Genomic DNA, 20656 nt, shown 5'->3' with positions numbered 1-20656 from the left:
TGGAAGCGACTGAGCAGAGTACATCCAACCAAATCAGTCTTTTAAAAATGGCAAACACAAACTCAGTATTAAATAAGGCTTTCTGTCATTTTTCATTTCCTCTAAACATCAAAAAAACAACTGTTTAGTTTATTATGAAAACCCTGTCGCTCAGTGAATATGAGAATATACTTCGTCTAAAATATGAATCATCAACACGACCGTGATGGATACGAGACGACGGCGCGGTAACAAAAACAACATCGATCTGGATATTTATATATATATAAACATATTTATATATATATATAAGTATATATATAAATATAAGTCTATATATAAATATATATATATATAAATATATATGTTTTTCTTCAACATTTGAAGAAGTTATCTTGCCGCGCAGACGTACAGATCACCCGAAAAAACATAACGCTCCCCCAGTACCAGCTCTGTCTCAGCAAAGAGGCGCAGCAAGGCTGCAGAATGCATGACAACCACACACAGATACACACACTCCACTACACACACTACACTACAGCGGTCCTCACCCGACTGATGGCGAACAGGAGGCCCGGCGTGCCGGTGCAGACGCCGGTGAAGCAGTATCTCAGCCTCCAGTAGAAGAGGTGCTCCGACACGAAGGTGATGAGGGAGAGGCCCATGGCGGTGGCCAGCATGTAGAACACGCCCGCCATGTTGTCCACGTCCAGCTGGCTGGACATCACCTCGTTCTTCTCGTGGTGGCAGATTCCCGTCAGCCACTGGGCCTCCAGCTCCTCCATTTCACCTGGGAGAGGGGAGAGAGAGAGAGAGAGAGAGAGAGAGAGAGAGAGAGAGAGAGACACTCAAATCCTTCATTAAACGGCTCAAGAATTAAAAGACGTACGTTTACATCTTGATACCACAAGACTAAATGAGTACTAGATCCATAATTACTAATTATAATTAAAATATTCTGTTAAAGCTGCTTTGGAATATCTTACATCTTTTTTAAAAATGTTTTTTAAATTAAATTGATGATATCTATATATATATGTATATCTATAATTATTATTATTTATATAAATCAGATGCGAGGTATCATGGTATTTCAATCAATAAAACTATTATTTCAGACTCAAGGTCCAGATAGTACAGAACATTAAATATAATAGAGTACCTAGAAAATCGGAAGTAAAATACTCCTATTTAAATGTATATATTTTATTAGTTTTTCAAAAAAGATATGTGGAGCAAATAATGTCTCCTTTTGGGTGATAAGATACAGGCTGAATGTAAAATGTTATATATTTTATGTGTATATATATATATATAAATACATATATATATATATATATATACTAGGGCTGTCAATCGCTTAAAAAAAAGTAACTAATTAATCGCATATTTTGAAATTCATTCATCGCGATTAAAAGTTGTTTTTCTTCTTTTTAAAGACAAAACTTCACACAGAGCTGTGTTTTCAAAGAGGCTCCTACATATAAAGTGAGGTATTTAATATTGTGGATGATAAATTGTTTCTTCAGTGAAACACCCAGATTAGTAAAAAAAAGAAGTAGATTTGAGACCCCATTGGTCCTGTCATCTTTAACATTGAACAGCAGCAGAACCAGTGGCCTTGGTAACTGACTGACATTCAAATATGTCACGTTAACCCTCTGGAGGCTGGGGGCATGTTCTCCATTTGACAAAAAAATGTAAATTCACCTTTTAAAGGCGTTTGCATATGACACATACCCACGTGTTATACATCAAACATTCCAGAACAATCTCAGCTCTATTCAATGAGGCACATTTGTCCTCGCACCGTGTTCTCTGGTTCTCTGACTGACAGGCTGCTAATGAGAATCACCTGTGAGGTGGGAGGTCCTTTGTGATTTACTGAGTGTTCATTGGTTGTTTTTTCGCTAAATGTTGACAGACAAACGGATTGACCAATCACGGTGAAGGTTTCGTGTGACGAGTTCTTTCCGCGCCGCGTCCCCCGACACGTCGCCCTTCGTTCCTCTGTGTATCAGAGGGGGAGACGGGAGGAAGGAGGAGCAGGAGGAAACCCGACTGATTCATCCACGAGTTAAACTGATTTATGCTCCTTATTTTCGCGGAGAAATAATTGTTTTAAAAACGGAAACAGTGTCAAACCGCACTGCCGCGGTTTGAAATTCAGGGGAGTGAAAAAACTTCAACGAACACCAGAAGTAAACAAAGTTGCGTTAATTGCGTTAAAATATTTTAGTGCGTTAACGCGGCCAAATTAATCGCATAGATGAACGCGTAAACGCTGACAGCCCTAATATATACACTACCGTTCAAAAGTTTGGGGTCATCCAGACAATTTTGTGTCTTCCATGAAAACTCACTTTTATTTATCAAATGAATTGCAAATTGAATAGAAAATATAGTCAAGACATTGACAAGGTTAGAAATAATGATTAATATTTGAAGTATTAATTTTGTTCTTCAAACTTCAAGCTCAAAGGAAGGCCAGTTGTATAGCTTATACCAGCATAACTGTTTTCAGCTGTGCTAACATAATTGCACCAGGGTTTTCTAATCAGACATTAGTCTTCTAAGGCGATTAGCAAACACAATGTACCATTAGAACACTGGAGTGATAGTTGATGGAAATGGGCCTCTATACACCTCTGGAGATATTTCATTAGAAACCAGACACTTCCACCTAGAATAGTCATTTACCACATTAACAATGTATAGTGTGTATTTCTGATTAATGTTATCTTTATTGAAAAAACAGTGCTTTTCTTTGAAGAATAAAGACATTTCTAAGTGACCCCAAACTTTTGAACGGTAGTGTATGTATATAAATACATATATATATATATATAAATATACATTTCTTTGTCGTGGGTTGGAGTTTAAAATACATTTCTATGGGCATCACCCCCCCCCCCCCCCCATGAGGCCTGACAGATAGTTTCTCCAGAGTTAATGAAAGAAAGCAGGTAGAAAGCAACAAAGACCTTATCTTCCCTCATCCCTCACTCTGTGTGTCCCCCCCCCCCCCCCCTGTGACATTTGGCGAATGGCTAATCCAATCTGTGTCAATCGGGGGGGGGGGGGGGATAACCGAGAGAGACAAACATCCCGGCGGTGTTCAGCTACAGACTCACCGAGACATCGTTGGACCTTTTGGGATCCCAAATAAAAAACTATACATGTTGCCACGGCGACGCTTTTTATACAGGATACACTCAAATATTGAGATTAAAAACACTTGGTCTCTTCTTTTAATTCATTCAACATCGAGAGCGTCAGACAGACATGCAGCTCCATGCACGTGATTAAAGTCGTTCTCTAATAACTCATAAAGCGTCTGCTGGAGGAGCTTCAGGTGGATGTATTTGTATAAAAGTATAAAATGATAAATAATAAACACTCTTCCTCCTCCAGTCGGGACTCGCTGCAGTATTTCCTATTTTTTGGAACATTTTGCCGAAAAAAAAAAGGTGAGTTTAACCCCGAAAAGACCCCGACGGTGTCTCCAGACGGGCTGTTTGTTCTTCACCTCCGTCCTCTCCTCCTCCTCTCTTCCTCCACTCCTCCCTGAACACATCTTCTCTCCGTCTGTACGCTCTCCGCCCACATCGTGTCTCCCTGATCAAGCACCGCCTGCCGAGGCACCGAGGCACTGCCATCTATCAGCTCTCTCTCTCTCGCTCTGTCTCTCTCTCTGTCTCTCTCTCTCTCTCTCTGTCTCTCTCTCTGTCTTTCTCTTTCTCTCTGTCTCTCTCTCTCTCTCTCTCTCTCTCTCTCTCTCTCTCCTCCCTCTCTCTCTCCCTCCCTCTCTCTCTCTCTCCTCTCTCTCCTCTCTCTCTCTCTCTCTCTCTCTCTCTCTCTCTCTACCTCTCTCTCTCTCTCTCTCTCTACCTCGTCTCACTCTCTGCGCTGGGAAAAGTGTTTATATTAGAACTTCTAAAGCTACTGTAACAAAGGAATGGGGTGAAGCTCCGCAGTAATGCTCACACACACACACACACACACACACACACACACACACACGCACACACATACACACACACACACACACACACACACATACACGCACACACACACACACACACAGTGCTGCGGAGAGGAATACATTAGAATAACTTACCCACTCATGCCCTCTGTTTAGAGCGTCCTTTGGTCTCCAAAATAACACCAAAGGACTATTTATACTGACCTGCTTTCCCTTTGTGCTGTCGAGATGCGTGTGTGTGTGTGTGTGTGTGTGTGTGTGTGTCTCTCACCGTCTCCGATGATGGCGAGGATGGCCAGGTCCACCTCGCGTTTCCAGTAGGATCCCTTCTGGAGGGCGATGCCGTAGCCGGTGGTGGCGAAGATGTACCTGAGCCGCAAGCACACACACACACACGCGCGCACACACACACACGCACACACACACACAAAACACACACACACACACACACATGCACGCACACAGAAGACGACGTATTTTACCCTTTGAGCGCCGCGTTCTGGCCGCCCCGCGATGCTGCGGTATGCCTCGTGTGTGTTTGTCTGATTGTCGGACGTGAAAGTGATTTCTTAGAGTCGTGTGGTTTCCGGGTCGCTCTCACGGCGTTGGCGCCGCGCGTGTCCATTGGAACGCCGTCGGCCGCCTCCCATCGTCCCTCCGGCTCCACACTGGCCTGAAGAGGTCTCTTCCCAAAGCATTCACAGTGTCCGACTGCTCTATAAATAGATCTCTCTGCAGTGTGGAGGGGAGGAACCGGCGGCGAGAAAACCAACGGAGGAGTTCAAACGCACAGGCGGGCGCCGGGCGAGCGTTTTAAAGACGGACCCGAAGAACACATCCACGCTGGCCGACAGCTGAGCCAATGAAACGCCGGTTTGGTTGATTTGACTTTTATTTTGGAGGGTTAAATTGATGATGAACGGGTTTATCCTCTGCAAAGAAATCTATAATTAGTAATATTTATAAATATCATATGGTATTTATATGGAAGCCCATTTCCGCCACTAAAAAAAATAAATATGTGAGAGAAAGTCGAAATTATGAGATAAGTCATTATTATGAGATATCCTCTGCAAGGAAATCTATAATTAGTATTATTTATAACAATCTGATTGGAATAATCATATCGTATTTAAATGTTTATTTCATTCGCTAAAGATATCTACGTGATTATGGAAAATATTGTCTTCCGATACAGGCTGAATGCTAATATAAATGTTGTGTATTTATATATATATATATAGAGAGAGAGATATTTTAGAGGAGCTAGTCACACATTTTTTTTTTACTTTTTGTTCCAGGACCAGAAACTTCCTGGAGTCTCCACTAGAGGAGGAGTTGAGCCAATAAAACGCTGGTTGATGTGATTAGACTTATTTTGAAGGAGCTAGTAAAACACTGTTTGTTACCTTTTGGACAGAGAGAGGCGGGCTAGCCCCCCCCCCCCCCTGCTCAGTCTTTGTGCTAAGCTAAGTTAGCCTCCCGCTGCTGGCCGCTTCATACTTACTGCTCCCACAGGGCGGAGCTCTCCTCCTCCGGCGCTCGGCAAGAAAGCAATTAAAGTGGATTTTCCCAAAAAATGTTGCACTTTTTTGTTGTTTTTACTTTTCAATTTTACTTGTAGCTCAAAGAAAAACAGCAACGTCATATAATCCACGTAGCTTCGACAAACCCATCGCGCGACGGTTGGCACGGCGACGTGAAGACAGATCAAATAATACAAGATGGCGGCGCGTCGGTTACCCGCTGCCGATGGTCACCAGCTTACAGCCCTCGTCCCGGCCGGCCGCGTAGTTCAGGACGGCGGCGTCGTAGATGAAGGCGTCCAGCTTCCTGCAAAAGGATGAGATCACAAAAAGAACAGAGGAAAGAGACAGAAGGAAACAAAGACAGAAGGGAGGGGTGGCGTTCAATGGTAATCAAAAAAAGAGAGAGAGAGGGAGGAGCGAACGGGAGGAGACGGGAAGCGGAGGGACGGCTTATTCTTTTTCAGAACGCTTGTTGTGTGCGGATCGATTCTGAAGTGTTGCATCATGGGACGGAGGACACGGCGGCGCCGTGCCGGAACACACCTTGATGAGAGATGTTTACACTCTCTTTCTATTTCTGCCCTTGTGTACACATACACACACACACTCACACACATACACACACACACACACACACACACACACACACACACACACACATACACACACACACACACACACACACACACACACACACACACACACACACATACACACACACACACACACACACACACACACACACATACACACACACACACATACACACACACACATATACACACACACACACACACACACTCACACACACACTCACACACATACACTCACGGGCACACACACACACACACATACACACACACACACACACACACACACACCACACACATACACACACACACACACACACATATACACACACACACATACACACACACACACACACACACATACACACATACACACACACACACACCACATACATACATACACACTCTCACACACACTCACATACAAACACACACACACACACACCTCACACACTCACACACTCACACACACACACACACACACACACACACTCACACACACACACACACACACACACACACTCACACACACACATAAACACACACTCACTCACACACACACACACACACACACACACACACACACACACACACACACACACACACTAACAGAGTCCTGCTAATGGCTGAGTGTCTGGCCTTTCCTGAATGTCAGACCGGCCCTCTGACGGCGGCTCGCGGCCGATAGTTTAGCCGCGTAATTAGCTTAACCCGGCACAGGCTCCGCCCCCACGCCGGCCGCGTGTCCAAAGATGGAGGGAACCGCGCCACGTTGGTTCTCTCGTGTGCGTTGGGTATGAAGGCGATTGTGTACGCATGGATTTGTGTGTGTGTGTGTAGACGGCTCGAGGAGGGATCACAATCCGTCACACCTTGCCGACATCTCGACAACCGTTGCATGTGATCGACGGCTAAGTGTGACTCGTGCCCCCCCCCCCCCCCAAAAGAAAACATGTGGATTCACATCAAAACATCCTGAAGGTCACGATGTGAAGGCGTTATTCATCGCCAAGGAAACCAGCGTGGGAAGTTTGCGTTCACATTATTTTCAAACCCCTTAAAGACAAAAATAATTCAACATGCAGATGTGAGACGAGACGATGAGACACAGCTGGAGGCCGAGAGGCGGGAAGGACATCAGAGCGTCATGTGACCACGCTGCTCATCGGCTACTGCCACGGAATGGAACCATCGGCGAGGAGGTAGAGGCCACACACACACACACAGAGGTAGAGGCCACACACACACACACAGAGGTAGAGGCCACACGCACACACACAGAGGTAGAGGCCACACACACACACACAGAGGTAGAGGCTACACACACACACACACACACACACACACACACAGAGGTAGAGGCTACACACACACACACACAGAGGTAGAGGCTACACACACACACACAGAGGTAGAGGCCACACCCACACACACAGAGGTAAAGGCTACACACACACACACACAGAGGTAGAGGCCACACACACACACACAGAGGTAGAGGCTACACACACACACACACAGAGGTAGAGGCCACACACACACACACAGAGGTAGAGGCCACACACACACACACACAGAGGTAGAGGCCACACACACACAGAGGTAGAGGCCACACCCACACACACAGAGGTAGAGGCCACACACACACACACAGAGGTAGAGGCCACACACACACACACAGAGGTAGAGGCCACACACACACACACAGAGGTAGAGGCTACACACACACACACACAGAGGTAGAGGCCACACACACACACAGAGGTAGAGGCCACACACACACACACAGAGGTAGAGGCCACACACACACACACAGAGGTAGAGGCTACACACACACACACACAGAGGTAGAGGCCACACGCACACACACAGAGGTAGAGGCCACACACACACAGAGGTAGAGGCCACACACACACACACACAGAGGTAGAGGCCACACACACACAGAGGTAGAGGCCACACACACACAGAGGTAGAGGCTACACACACACACACACAGAGGTAGAGGCCACACACACACACAGAGGTAGAGGCCACACACACACACACACAGAGGTAGAGGCCACACACACACACACAGAGGTAGAGGCTACACACACACACACACACACACACACACACACAGAGGTAGAGGCCACACACACACACACACACACACAGAGGTAGAGGCCACACACACACACACAGAGGTAGAGGCCACACACACACACACACACAGGGTAGAGGCTACACACACACACACACACAGAGGTAGAGGCCACACACACACACAGGTAGAGGCCACACACACACACACAGAGGTAGAGGCCACACACACACACACAGAGGTAGAGGCTACACACACACACACACACACACACACACACAGAGGTAGAGGCCACACACACACACACAGAGGTAGAGGCTACACACACACACACACACACACACAGAGGTAGAGGCCACACACACACACACACAGAGGTAGAGGCCACACACACACACACACACACAGAGGTAGAGGCCACACACACACAGAGGTACACACACACACACACACACAGGTGGGGCTACACACACACACACACACAGGGTAGAGGCTACACACACACACACACACACACAGAGGTAGAGGCTACACACACACACACACACACAGAGGTAGAGGCTACACACACACACACACACACACACAGAGGTAGAGGCCACACACACACACACACACAGAGGTAGAGGCCACACACACACACACACACACACAGAGGTAGAGGCCACACACACACAGAGGTAGAGGCTACACACACACACAGAGGTAGAGGCTACACACACACACACACACACACACACACACACACAGAGGTGGAGGCTACACACACACACACACAGGTGGGGCTACACACACACACACACAGGTAGAGGCTACACACACACACACACAGAGGTAGAGGCTACACACACACACACACAGAGGTAGAGGCTACACACACACACACACAGAGGTAGAGGCTACACACACACACAGAGGTAGAGGCCACACACACACACACACACACAGAGGTAGAGGCCACACACACACACACACACACACACACACACACACAGAGGTAGAGGCCACACACACACAGAGGTAGAGGCTACACACACACACACAGGTAGAGGCTACACACACACACACACAGGTAGAGGCTACACACACACACAGAGGTAGAGGCTACACACACACACACACAGGTAGAGGCTACACACACACACACACAGAGGTAGAGGCTACACACACACCTGCAGTATTAGAGGCTACACACACCTGCAGCTCGCCCAGTGTGTGTGTGTGTTTATTTCTTAGAAGTTTGCTTGTGTGCAGTTCATAATAGTTTAGCAAGGTGCATGTGTGTGTGTGAGAGTGTGTGACTGTGTGTGTGAATGTGTGTGTGTGTGTGTGTTTACCTCTGTGCTGTATGTTAATACTGTGGTTTAACCGCGTTTACGCGTGTACATGTTTACATGTTTATGTGTTTACATGTTTACATCTCGTTTACTTTTGACTTACGGATGAGAACGAATGATCTGAAACACACACCAAGAACCAAGAACCACATCCTCATGTCTGCTGCCTGTCAACTCTTTAATTTCTCTCTCTCTTTCCTCTCTCTCTCTCCTCTCTCTCTGCCCGTCCTTCAAGCTGAGGATCTGATTGGATCCCACCCCGTAGTCGTTAACCAATCAGGAACAGTGTGCTCATCACCTCATCAACCTCTTGTCCTTTACGGGTTCTTTCCGCCACTTTTCCTTCACCATCTCTCCATTCCTGATGCCCCCCCCCACCTTTCTTACCCCTTCCTCTCCTCTTAACCTCAATTTGTCCTTCTTTCTCTTCTTCCGTTGCTCTCCCTTTTTCACCCCATGGCTACTTTCTTCTTCTTCTTCTTCTTTAGTCTCTTTTCCTCCTGTCCTCCAAACTTCCTTCCATGTCCTCCAATGCAGGCGGGTTGCCCCCCCCCCCCCCTCTTATTCCCATGTGATGGTACGACCTCGACTTTCTATACATTCAACCTCAAATGGTTCCCCCCTCCCTCCTCCCCCCTCCTTCCTCTCTCACACGGATCTATTATGGAAGTATATCAACGGGCAAAAGATCGAAAGGATCACAACAACAACAACAACAACAGTCTCGGCGCTACTCAGCCTGCAAGTCAACATTTGAGAGAGCACAGGCCACGTTCGTAAGAGCCGAATAAGATCTGAGGGAGCAGTGCACCGGTGCAATGCATTGTGGGACAGCTTCAGATGGCAAGAGGTCACACAGGAGGTCACGCAAGAGGTCACGCAAGAGGTCACGCAAGAGGTCACGTGTGTCTGCAAATATTTAAGAACAAATAAATAAGACAGTCGCTAAAAAAAGCTAAACTAGAAATCCAATTATTGAGGGCGACATTTTGGTTGATCTCAGCCAGGAGAGGGAGAGAAGGAGAGAGGGAGGAGAGGGAGGAGAGGAGAGGGAGGAGAGAGGGAGAGAAGGAGAGGGAGGAGAGAGAGAGAGAGGGGGAGGAGAGGGAGAAAGGGAGAGAAGAAAGGAGGAGAGGAGGGAGAGAGAGGGGTAGAGGGAGGAGGGAGAGGAGAGGGAGAAAGGGAGAGAAGAAGGGAGGAGTGGAGGAGAGAGAGAGAGAGGACAGGGAGAAAGGGAGAGAAGAAGGGAGGAGAGGAGGGAGAGAGGGAGGAAAGAGGAGGGAGAGATGGAGGATAAGGGAGGGAGGAGAGTGAGGAGAAGAGGGAGAGAGGGAGGAGGGAGGAGAGGAGGGAGATAGTAAAGGAGGGAGGAGAGAGGGAAAGAGGGAGGAGGGAGGATTTGCTCTTTATATTCTTTCTTCCTGCCTGTTTATTCATACCAATTTGTCAAAATGTCGCAATTTTCAAATTCAGAATTACACAAAAATAATAAAATGTGCTGTAAATAAAACGAGTCGAGCTCCTTTAATTAGTCACTGACAATTACTGTAACGGATTAAAATTGATATATTTTGTTATTTTTAGGGTGTTTAAAGTAATTAATGTTTAGGGTTCATTAATAAATGTTTAGGGTTTATTAATAAATGTTTACGGTTCATTAATAAATGTTTAAAGTGTATTAATAAATGTTTGGGGTTCATTAATAAATGTTTGGGGTTCATTAATAAATGTTTAGGGTTAATTAATAAATGTTTACGGTTCATTAATAAATGTTTATGGTTCATTAATAAATGTTTAGGGTTTATTAATAAATGTTTAGGGTTTATTAATAAATATTTACGGTTCATTAATAAATGTTTATGGTTCATTAATAAATGTTTAGGGTTTATTAATAAATGTTTAGGGTTTATTAATAAATGTTATCCCGCTCTTACCAAGTCGGCCTCGACGCACGACTTGCAGACGGAGCAGCGCTCACTTTTAGTTTTTTGTGCTCTCTCAAATCTGTGTCTTGTTTCTTTGCTGTCGATGTACTTCCATAACACACCAACACCGGCTGGAGGCCGGTTCTACACACACAGAAACACACACACGGGACCACACACATGTCTATCTGTGGACGACACACACACACACAGTGTCTGACCCGGGTCGGGTCCCTTACCCCGTTTTGAGGCTGACCAGTGCGTCCTGGACTCCGGTTTGGTGATATTTTACCATGTACTGGTGCATAGCCGGGTAGTTCTTCCGGATGTTCCTCTCCGTGGATCCGTTGGGAACCGTCCCGAAGCGGAACGGCGGCGAGTACTCGTACGGGTTCTGAAACTGGGAAGAGGAGGAAGGACGGAGAGCAAATTAAAGGCGCAGCGCTTAAATACCGCCGCGTGATTGGCTGCAGTCTGAGCGGCAGAATGAAACGAGTAGAATTCACGGCGATTACATAATCCTCGGAAAGAAAAGTACAAAAAAATAAAGCATCATCAAGCTTCATCTAGCCAATATGTGTGATTGATGATTGATTGATATATTTATTTGTCGTTTGCCAGAGTACAGGTACAAAAGCATCGAAATTACAAGAAAGGGTGGATGAAAGATTACAGCATAACATGAGGGAAGAAGGCGAGAAAAAACACCAACGCCCCGACTATGCCCCGAGAGGGGTACAGTGTGGGAGCAGGAAAAAAACACCTTAGCACATAAGCACATACATTTTAGACATGACTTGGTAGGAAGGGGAGGAGGTAATCCAACAACTGGGTGATCTAAGCCCATCCATTGGGGCAGAAGGTAACCAGCACCGACAAGCAGCCAGCCGGTCCGGCGCCAACACAGCGCTAGCCACAGCCCGTCCGGTCCCACTGGGGTGAAAAGCAGGCGGCGTGGGATGGGGGAGGGGTAGTGAATGCAATCAGTATTATTGAAAGTTCGTGTGTGCGTGTTCTGGTATGTCGTCCTCCCAGGCCACAACAGACAGAGTTCTCAGTCCGCAAGATGGTCGTTGCCATGGAGATAGCCTTGAAAGGTCCTGGGAAAACAACCACAGGTGTCTGTGGATAGGGGAAGGAATGAGAGGTTCTCACTTCAGCGATCTTCAGGAGTTGTTGTTCCCTTGGCCAAGGCACCGTTCTGGTTGAGGGCAGCAGATAAGATTGGGATTGTTTGGTCTGCCAGCAGCTACATCCAATTTGCACCTGCTATTCCACCACTTTCCTCCCATTTTCAAATCGATCCAATTTCGTCGGGCAGCCTTAGGGGCTTTTAACGGCTGTCACCGTTTCCTTAATTTTCCGATAAACCAGGGCAGCAAATCCAAACAGCAGAAATCCTGTAATCATAGTTCCGAATAGGTAGATGTCATCGTCCTCCACGGAAGGCTGCTAGGCACACGACCGTCCATCGTGTAACCAGCTGCAATGTCCCGGCAGGACGGGCAGGTTCCCCAACCCAAGCTTCTCGTCGAGCGGTGTCAGTGCGTTGAGAGACCAGTTGATCAGATGATCAGTTGATCGGTCCATGGTTTTTAGTTCGAAGAGCGATGAGGAGAGTCTCTCAAGTATAAAACAAGACAAAACATGACGAGAGAAGCCAAGCAGGGAAGGGAAGGTCATGGGGAGGAGAGGGAGAGAAAAAGCGACCGCCTTCGAAGAGAGCCAAAGAAGAAGAGTGTGTGTGTGTGTGTGTTGTGGGTGGTGGGTCACCCAGAGAAAGAAGGGTTCCTCCTGCAGGGCGGAGGTTCTACTGGGGACCCCTGGGTCCTAGAGAACCCCGGGTTGAGGAAAGCAGTTGAGTCTAAACCAGGGTTGGGCAAACTTTTTGACTCGCGGGCCACATTCGGTTCTAAAATGTGACAGAGGGGCCGGGCCAGGAGCATTTGGACACGCAATGTAATTTTTAAACCTGGAGATTGCGTCTGTTTTTTATACATTTCAATTTAAGGTGCAAAGTTAAAGTAATCAACATTTACTGGAAAGAGATCAATGGAATCACTTTCAACATTCAAAACAAATTACCCAACGAAATACTCAAGCTCAATAATTTCTAATTGTTTTAAACCCCGCAAAATAATGGACGGATTGTCCTGAGAGATAGACTGTATTAAATATCCTGCCTGCAGCAGAAACTAGAAAGGGGTCTTTAAAGTGAGGGCGATGTGCAGCGTGTGTATGAACCCGTCACAAACAGACTGACAGCGCTTTACTCGAGAAAATATGACCCTAAAGCTCACAATTTAAGTTCTATTTTTTTAAATTATTCATATCTCTTCTGAAAACACACCTTTACTCATGTGGACGAACTGTTTTGGTGTTTGAAATTGGTTTACCAAAGGTCATAGGTTCACAAAAGCAGTGAAATATCTGAATACAATGTCTGATTTTCCCAGCTGCTCCTGAACGCATCATCTCACTCTTCCGGTAAGCTTTGGTTGCCAGCTCAACAGCGAGCATGACTTCTTCTTCTCTCCCTCCCGCTCCCTCTTGCTCAGTGTGTCTCATGTATAGTTATCCCCCTGCCTCCCTTAATGATAACGATACATGCAACAAGTGTAGTTTATTTGCTAGGTTGGAGGCAGGTCTAAGTGGGTTAGATGCACGGCTCCGCGCGCTCAGACAGCTATGCTAGTTAGCCCGCCCTCTCCCGTAGTCGGCTACAGTCAGCTGTTAGCTGTGCCCGCGGTAACCGTGCAGCGGATGGTTGGGTAACTGTTCGCGGAGTCGTAAGTCTACACAGAAGCCCGCTGTGCACCAACCACTTCACGTTTGAACCAGTTTTCCTGCTCAGCGACACACCGCTGAGGAACACACCCTGGTTATCGGGAGCTCTATAGGCAGGAACGTGAAAATAGCGAAGCCACGGACCAGAGTCGTGTGCCTCCCGGGGGCCAGAGCGGGCGACGTGAGTCTTGTTTGAAGCTGCTGGCTAAGGATAAGCGGAGATACAGTCAGATTGTAATACCGCGGTGGTAATAGCGCCCCAGACCGCCGCTCGGAACTCACTAAAATTAATGTGGAATCGGTGTGTGCTTATGCCAAGACGTTGTCGGACACCGTAATTTTCTCTGGCCCTCTCCCAAATTTGCAGACAGACGAATTGTATAGCCGAATGTCGTCTTTCAACCGCTGGCTGTCGAGGTGGTGCCCAGCGAATAATGTGGGCTACGTGAACAACTGGAAGACTTTCTGGGAAAACCTGATCTGATGAGGAGGCGGCATTCATCCCACGTTGGCGTCTCATTTCTGCGAATATGACCAAGTTGATCACCGGACTTAATCTATGACAACCCAGGGTTCAGATCAGGAACCGGGAGCAGAGTTGTAGTTTAACACCCTTCTCTGCTCTTCCATTCGAGCAGTTACCCACCCTTGACTTTAGAGTAGAGACTGTGTCTGTCCACGGCCACTTCAATTAAATAAATCAAAAGTAAGCAGAAGAGAGTCGTACACAATAACCTTATACAAGTTAACACAATTATTTCAGCAGTGCAACAAAATAGGTCTATTAAATGTGGTCTCCTAAATATTCGATCTCTGTCATCTAAAGCTGTGTTACTGAATGATTTAATATCAGATAATCACATTGATTTATGTTGCCTAACTGAAACCTGGCTGAGCCATGAAGAATATGTCTGCCTGAATGAATCGACTCCTCCAAGTCATATTAATACTCACATTCCTCGAGGCACCGGTCGAGGAGGTGGAGTAGGCTCGATCTTTGAATCGAGCCTATTAATTAATCCTCAACCAAAATTACACTACACCTCATTTGAAAGCCTTGTTCTTAGTCTTTCACATCCAACCTGGAAAACACTACAGCCAATTCGATTTGTGATTCTGTACCGCCACCAGGTCCATATTCAGAGTTTATATCTGAATTCTCAGAATTTATATCAAGTTTGGTTCTTAAAACCCATAAAGTTATTATTGTTGGAGATTTTAATATCCATGTGGATGTTGATAATGATTGCCTTAGTGCTGCATTCATCTCCTTGTTGGACTCGATTGGCTTCTGTCAGAGTACAGAAACCCACTCACAGCTTTGGCCACACGCTTGATCTTGTTCTTACTTATGGCGTTGACATTGAGCATTTGAACGTCTTCCCACAGAATCCTCTTCTGTCAGACCACAACCTCATAACTTTTGAATTTATACTACGGTGTACTCCGTTAGTCAAAAGTTTCTACACTAGATGTCTAACTGATAGTGCTGTAGCTAAATTTAAAGCGATTCCTTCTGTATTTGATTCGATACCACGTCTAAATATAACAGAGGACTCCTGGTCTAACTTTAGTCCGTCCCAGATTGATCATCTTGTTGACAGTGCCATAGGCTCTCTGAGAATGACACTGGACTCGATAACCCCTCTGAAGAAGAAGACAGTGAGGAAGAGGAGGTTTGCTCCCTGGTATAACCCTCAGACCCGCAAACTGAAGCAAACGTCACGAAAGCTTGAGCATATGGCGTTCAACTAATCTCGAAGAATCCCGCTTAGTTTGGCGAGATAGTCTTAAAACATATAAGAAGGCCCTCCGTAATGCCAGAGCAGCCTATTACTCATCAGTAATAGAAAAAAATAAAAACAACCCCAGGTTTCTCTTCAGCACTGTAGCCAGGCTGACAGAGAGTCACAGCTCTGTGGAGCCGAGCATTCCTATAAACCTTAGTGGTAATGACTTTATGAACTTCTTTAATGAAAAGATTTTAACTATTAGGGACAAGATTAATAATCTCTTGCCCATAACCAGTGCCAATCTGTCCTCAAGTGGAATGGCCTTGGAAACCGCTGTATGCCCTGGTGTATATTTGGAGGGATTTTCTCCTATCAAGCGTGACCAATTATTTTCAACGGTTTCTACTTCGAACACGTCTATCTGTCTCTTGGACCCCATCCCGACGAGGCTGCTTAAAGACGTTTTGCCTTTAATTGGCGGCTCTCTATTAGATATTATCAATGTGTCTCTGCTAACAGGCCCCGTACCACACTCCTTCAAGGTGGCTGTTATTAAACCTCTCCTGAAGAAGCCCACTCTGGATCCAGAGGTATTGGCTAACTACAGACCGATCTCTAACCTCCCTTCCTCTCCAAGATCCTTGAGAAAGTGGTCGCAAATCAGTTGTGCGACTTTCTACATCATAATAGTTTATTTGAGAAATTTCAATCAGGATTTAGAAAACACCACAGCACCGAGACGGCACTGGTGAAAATTACAAATGACCTCTTAATGGCAGCAGATAAGGACTCCTCTCTGTCCTGGTCTTGTTAGACCTTAGTGCTGCATTCGACACCATTGACCATGACATCCTGTTACAGAGACTGGAGCAGTCGATTGGCATTTCAGGCACGGCACTAATTTGGTTTAAATCCTATTTATCAGATCGATCTCAGTTTGTATTTGTAGCGATGGCGCCTCGATAACCACCAACGTTAATCACGGAGTTCCACAAGGTTCTGTGCTTGGACCAATTTTATTTACCTTATACATGCTTCCTTTGGGCAATATTATCAGGAAACACTCCATAAACTTTCATTGTTATGCAGATGACACTCAACTATATTTATCGATAAAACCAGAGGAGAGCAACCAACTCTGTAAAATTCAAGCATGTCTTAAAGACATAAAAACATGGATGACCTGCAACTTCTTGATGTTAAACTCAGACAAAACCGAAGTAATTTTAATCGGCCCTGAGCACCTCAGAGATCAATTATCTGGTGATGTGGATTCTGTCGGCATTGCCTGGCATCCAACACCACTGTAAAGAATCTTGGCGTTATCTTTGATCGGGACTTGTCCTTTAACTCCCACGTAAAGCAAATCTCAAGGACTGCATTCTTTCATCTACGTAATATTTCAAAAATCAGGCATATCTTGTCTCAAAAAGATGCAGAAAAATTGGTTCGAGACTGGATTACTGCAACTCCTTATTAGCAGGCTGCTCGAATAAATCTCTTAGGTCCCTCAGTTGATCCAGAATGCTGCAGCTCGTGTTCTCACTAAAACTAAGAAAGAGATCACATCACTCCTGCACTAGCTGCTCTGCACTGGCTCCCAGTAAAATCAAGAATCACTTTTAAAATTCTTCTCTTAACCTACAAAGCCTTGATTGGTGATGCTCCATCATATCTTAAGGAGCTTGTCGTACCATATTGCCCAGAGCTCGCTCACTAAATGCGGGACTACTTGTAGTTCCTAGAGTCTTAAAAAGTAGAATGGGAGCCAGAGCCTTTGGTTATCAAGCTCCTCTTTTATGGAACCAGCTTCCAATTTCAGTCCGGGAGGCAGACACAGTCACCTCGTTTAAGAGTAGACTTAAGACCTTCCTCTTTGACAGAGCTTATAGTTAGGGCTGAATCAGGTTTGCCCTGGTCCAGCCTTGATATGCTGCTATAGGCTTATAGCTGCGGGGACGTTTAGGATGCACTGAGTACCTATCTCCTTTTTTCTCTCCTTAAGGATGAATTTTCATCTCTCAATCACCGTTACTAACTCTGCTTTCTCCCGGAAGTCCTTTTGACTTTCGTCTCATGGGGTCATCGGACCCTATGAGAATCTATCTGCCTGATGGATCGTCTGGGTCGTAATTCCTGCTCATGACTACGCCACTGTCCTGTTGAGACTCCGCCCTCCTCCTCCCACCGCCATCTGCCTGATGGATCGTGGAGGTCTCCATCGTGGAATATGCCTACTATGAACTATTCATACACTCTGTCATATTCATTGAATGTATTTTAACTCTAAATCTGTCCTTCTGTACACATTGCATCTGTCCATCCTAGGAGAGGGATCCTCCTCTGTTGCTCTCCTCCAGGTTTCTTCCCTTTTTTTCCCCCTGAAGGGTTATTTGGGAGTTTTTCCTGGTCCGATGTGAGGTTTTGGGGCAGGGATGTCTATGTGTACAGATTGTAAAGCACTCCGAGACAAATTTGTAATTTGTGAAATTGGGCTATACAAATAAACTGAATTGAAAACTGAATTGAATGCTAGAGACATGTACTTGCACCTGTCCATCCTGGAGAGGGATCCTCCTCTGTTCTCTCCTGAAGGGTTCTTCCCTTTTCCCCCCTGAAGGGTTATTTGGGAGTTGTTCCTGATCCGATGTGAGGTCAAAGGTCAGGGATGTCTGTGTACAGATTGTAAAGCACTCCGAGACAAATTTGTAATTCGTGAAATTGGGCTCTACAAATAAACTGAATTGAATAAATGAGGAAAACCACATTTTGTCTTCCCGTTTTTTGAGTAAAAATGATGTGTCTGTCACACATTCACCAAAATGATAAAGATGGGACTGAGAAATGACTTCATATTGCAGATAAAGTTTCATGGGGTGTGTGCAAATAAAAAATGACCATTACATTTTTTTTAAAAATAAATATGTATTGTACATTTAAAAAAAAAAAATTCTACATTATATACATGTTGAGAAATAGAAAACAGAACACAACTATTGACTATTTACAATATGGCTTCACTATAATAACATCATGTCATCGTGTCACAGTCCTCTCTGCTGGCCGGGCAGGTGGAGCTGCAGGTGGAGCTGCAGGCGCTGGTGAATCCTCTCTGTAAAATACAAGACTAGTCAGCACCGCGCACACGTTACGGACACCGGGACGGACACCGTGACACGTAACGTGTAGTAAAGACTCTTACCCGGTCCAAGTGGCTCTCTTCTGGCTGCGTGTTCCTCCTCGTGGCTCTGCAGCCCCTCCAGGCTCCGCGCTGCTCGCCAAAATCACTGCAGCTGTTTCTAAATGAGTCTCACCTGTGTGGTGGGCGGGTCCCTTGTGATTTACTGAGTGTTCATTGGTTGGTTTTTTTCGAGAAATTTTGACAGACAAACGGATTGACAAATCACGGTGAAGGGTTTCGTGTGACGAGTTCTTTCCGCGCCAACGCACACCGGAAGTAAACAAAGTCGCGAGTTGGACAAGTTCGGCGGGCCGGATTAAAAAGCCTAACGGGCCGGATGTGGCCCGCGGGCCGTAGTTTGCCCATGTCTGGTCTAAACAAACGTTTTCAGTCTGATGGATAGTTTCATTGTTTATCTTAAATATTTCTTTTTTTAACCTTTTTAATCTGGATTATTTATACTTACATTCCACTGTTGACATCGCGGGTTCTTTGGCCACTTTCCTTCTCTCTCTCTCTCTCTCTCTCTATTTATCACAAAGCAGATTCCTTTTCTTTTTTTTTCATTGCCAGAAAACAGACCAACCCTGCCACTTAGAAGTGTGTATCGCGAGCTCCACTGTGTGTGTGTGTGTGTGTGTGTTGTGGGTCACCCAGAGAAAGAAGGGTTCCTCCTGCAGGGTGGAGGTTCTACTGAGAACCCCTGGGTCCTAGAGAACCCACATTTGATGAAAGCAGTTGAGTCTAAACTTCCACACGTACATTTCAGTCTGCTGGATAGTTTTGTTGTTTATCTTAAATATTTATATTTTTTACTTCTTTAATCTGGATTATTCATATTTACATTCCACTGGTCGCGGGTTCTTTGTACCTCACCGGTCCGTCTTCACCCGGTTATATAATCTATTTATTTCATCGTTCTGAGAACGTCGAGAGGCCACTCTCCTTCTCTCTCTCTCTCTCTATTTATCTCAAAGCAGATTCCTTTTCTTTTTTCTTCATTGCCAAAAGAACCACTTAGAAGTGTGTATCGCGAGCTCCACTGTGTGTGTGTGTGTGTGTGTGTGTGTGTGCACTGGTTCCACCACATAGTGTCCGTTCCACAACCAGCCGCTCCGTGCAGCGCTATCGGCTCCACACACACACTCGGCGCTCGCGGGTCGTTATCAGTAATTGTTGTTGTGCGTCTCGTGTTGAATTGTTTATGTGAAGTCGTTTCATTAAACATAAAATACATATAAATATTCATGCGCACTGGATCTGACGGCACGCTGTGCATAGCTGTTGCGTAATCAGGTCAAGGTGAAGGCGCGTTGATATATGTGTGTGTGTGTGTGTGTGTGTGTGTGTGTGTGTGTGTGTGTGTATTACCTCCCCAGGGAGATCAGGCTCCAGCCGGGAGGTATCAGAGTGAGCCTGTGAGCTCTGACCTGAGAGTCAGGGCCGAGGGTTAAATACCAAGCGGAGCCTCTTCCTACCGCCACATGTCACAAGGGTCAAAGGTCAAAGACTTTTTGGGCACCG

General features: G+C 45.8%; 1 protein-coding gene across 1 annotated transcript in view; it reads right to left on the bottom strand.

Annotated features, from left to right (window-relative positions):
* The window catches only part of grin2aa (glutamate receptor, ionotropic, N-methyl D-aspartate 2A, a), a 158447-nt gene that overhangs the window by 5816 nt on the left and 131975 nt on the right, over positions 1 to 20656 (bottom strand). Inside the window, exons 9-12 of the mRNA XM_056406845.1 lie at positions 11671 to 11831; positions 5708 to 5797; positions 4236 to 4333; positions 531 to 769 (exon numbers count right to left, since the gene is read on the bottom strand). Coding sequence (XP_056262820.1) covers positions 531 to 769; positions 4236 to 4333; positions 5708 to 5797; positions 11671 to 11831 — 588 coding nt within the window. The remainder of the gene's footprint in view (positions 1 to 530; positions 770 to 4235; positions 4334 to 5707; positions 5798 to 11670; positions 11832 to 20656) is intronic.

Source organism: Pseudoliparis swirei, chromosome 23, assembly GCF_029220125.1.
Source record: "Pseudoliparis swirei isolate HS2019 ecotype Mariana Trench chromosome 23, NWPU_hadal_v1, whole genome shotgun sequence".
NCBI classification, from domain to species: Eukaryota; Metazoa; Chordata; class Actinopteri; order Perciformes; family Liparidae; genus Pseudoliparis; species Pseudoliparis swirei.
Note: the sequence above shows the minus strand (reverse complement) of the source record. Positions and strands in the feature narration are given on the sequence as shown.